The 2732-nt window shown below is 37.0% G+C and overlaps 1 protein-coding gene across 1 annotated transcript; it reads left to right on the top strand.

Moving 5' to 3' along the window:
• The first annotated feature begins 1381 nt into the window (after positions 1-1381).
• Positions 1382-2543, top strand: LOC111786711 (phosducin-like protein 3). Its single transcript, XM_023666941.1, has 3 exons — positions 1382-1687; positions 2054-2197; positions 2309-2543. Exons 1-3 carry the CDS (start codon positions 1440-1442, stop codon positions 2526-2528), a joined length of 612 nt encoding a protein of 203 aa, XP_023522709.1. The 5' UTR covers positions 1382-1439; the 3' UTR covers positions 2529-2543.
• Positions 2544-2732: the final 189 nt, after the last annotated feature.

The raw sequence follows: 2732 nt of genomic DNA, 5'->3' as shown, positions 1-2732 counted from the left end.
TGGCAGTGAGACCAAGAGGGAGAGGAGCGAAGCAATGAAACTGACAGGGGAGGTTCAAGAGTGAAATAGCTCGACCGGAAGGGAGAGGAGCGATGCAGCTGGCAGGTTAGGAGCTAAGCCACTTTAAAGAATAGGAACAAATAGGAGAAGGAATCGATAGTCTTTCCTTCCTCTACCGTCAATCAAACAAAGACTGTATAGGGTCGGTTCAGGTTCCTTCATTCATTTACTTACTCTCCTTCCTTAAAAGCAGCTAATTCATCTTGAGTTCAGTCTTCACTTTCTGAATAAGGATCTTGATCAGAGAAAGAAGGTTCAGGAAGTAGTTCAGGCAATGAATGGGTTCAACCGACAGAATAAATAGAGGGAGGAGTTCAGCAGTTTAAGAAGGTTCCGGAGTTCTGTCTCATTCTTCTTTCGTCTTGCTTGAGTTGAATGTTTACAGGTCAAGATCCATGGGAAGGGAATTGTTTAAGAGTGAAATCTGGTTCAGGCTCAGTAGCGAAGGGTTGAGGTTTCATCTTTCAAAGACTGTAAACTCTCTGGCTTGACTTTAGTCTTTCCTCTCCCTAGAATTATTCTTTAACTGTAAAGGACGGACAGGTGATTGAATCTTGTCTTGTTCAATAAGGGAAGTGAATATTGTCTCAGGTTGTTCTGGAGTTGTACTAGTTTTCGCTTTCATTTACTCGACGGGAAAGTAAGCGTCTTCATTGATTCAAAGACTGTAAAGGCAAGTGATTGAGTTTACCTCGTACAATCAGTCTCATTCAATTACCTCGTTCCAAAAGAAATAGGGAGAGGCCGAAACTCAAGATGCATTCTCCTTCATTAAAGGAAACAAAGGAGGTGGAGAAAAGAAAATAAATAAGGGTTTGCTTAGCTTCCAAATTTTCTTCTATGATTTTTCTTGTAATATTTAAGATTTCATAATGCTCCAGAATTTGATAGAAATATCACTTTTGGCTTCAATTTCAAGCTTCTCCATGGAAGGGAAAAAACCATTCTCAGTATCACACAGCAAGCATGGTTGTTGTATTTAAGATGATAAAAATTAAAAGAACCTAAATTTTGAACCATGTTAATAAAGTGATCTAATTTTTATACACATGAGCTTTGGAGGGTCTAAATTTCACCATTAATATTTCATGGGGGGAATTTAAGCAATCACTATATTTTAGTTTAGGGTGGTTCAACCTTTTCTTTCATACGCTGTTCTTGGCTTTTGTATTTGTTTTTGCGGGTTTTAGTTGTAGTGTTGATTAATGTTAATTTTTCATTCAATTGTTTGTTATCATTACATTGAATTATATTTTGCAGGATGTGCTACTTGTTACTGACAAATTTAAAATAAACCTCTTGCAAGATTATGCACTTGATCCTCACAAAATTGAGTATATTCTGCAGAAAAGCCTGTACCTTGTAGAACTCACTAAACAATGGGTGATTATCACTTTGTGTACAAGGATGTTGAAGGAGCCTCCACTCAATGGGATGATATTCAGGCAAAGTTGGGAAACCTACCTCCAAAGCCTGCTCCATTCAAGCCACCAGCCTTCACGCCTGCCCAAGATGAGGCATCCGTCTCCAAAGACAAGTCTTGGATTGACCAGAAGACTGAAGAGGAGCTTGAAGACCTTGAGGATGATCTAGATCTTGATGATGACAACTTTCTCCAAGAGTATAGGTTGGTTTTCTTCATTAACCTTTCATGTTTGGTTGTTGCTTTTGTGTAATTTTATTCATTGCTGGTAGAACTAAAGAAAAACTGAGATCAGTTGATGCTGAATTGGTCAATTTGGTGGCCAGGAGGAAATCATATGACATTGATTAATTTATTAATTGAAGGAAATCTAAATTTTCCTTCTCCATTCAACAAGTATGAGATTGTCTCTTAAATTAGTTTTTCACCATCTTGTTTATTAGTTAATTCATTCCCTAATATTTCTTATTCATCCAATTTCTTACTTGTATTGAATCCATATCATTTGAGATTCTGTGACAAAAGAATTACAAAATCTCTGAACTTGATGCAACTTTATTTTTGGGATAGGAAAAAGAGGTTGGTGGAGATTAGAGAAGCAGCTAAAATCTCTAAATTTGGATCAGTAAATCCAATATCAGGGTCAGATTTTGTGCGTGAGGTTTCACAGGCTCCATCTGATGTTTGGGTTGTTGTTATTCTCTACAAAGAAGGGTACCGTCCATATCCAACGCCCCAAATGTTTTTATGTTCTTTACATTCTGTTGACATTTACTCTATGGTGTGTTAATATCCTTTTTATGTTATATTATGATCTCATGATAGAATTCAAGAATGCGATGTGTTGATGAATTGCTTGCAAGAACTGGCCACAAGATATCCAGCCACAAAATTTGTTAAAATAATATCCACAGATTGCATTCCCAACTACCCAGATTGTAATCTTCCTACTTTGTTAGTTTACAACAATGGTGCAGTGAAAGCAAACTACGTGGGCCTTCGAAGTTTTGGCAGAAGATGCACGCCAGAAGGTACACATTTATAAACAACTATGAATGCCCATTTGGTTTGGTTTGTGTCCTCTGCAACTGTTTCTAGTTAGTTATACATCATTTTGTTATTGTTCAACGTTCAGCACTCTTATTTGGTTAGATATTTGAAAGCATGGTATCACTTTCCTCATTTATGTGATACCAATGATTTTATCATGGGCAAACTTTGCATTTGAAATTGTGTTATATGGTTGAGT

The sequence above is a fragment of the Cucurbita pepo genome, unplaced genomic scaffold (genome assembly GCF_002806865.2).
Source record: "Cucurbita pepo subsp. pepo cultivar mu-cu-16 unplaced genomic scaffold, ASM280686v2 Cp4.1_scaffold002529, whole genome shotgun sequence".
In the NCBI taxonomy this organism is placed as follows: Eukaryota; Viridiplantae; Streptophyta; class Magnoliopsida; order Cucurbitales; family Cucurbitaceae; genus Cucurbita; species Cucurbita pepo.
The sequence above is the reverse complement of the archived record's forward strand: the minus strand, read 5'-3'. Positions and strand labels throughout refer to the sequence as shown.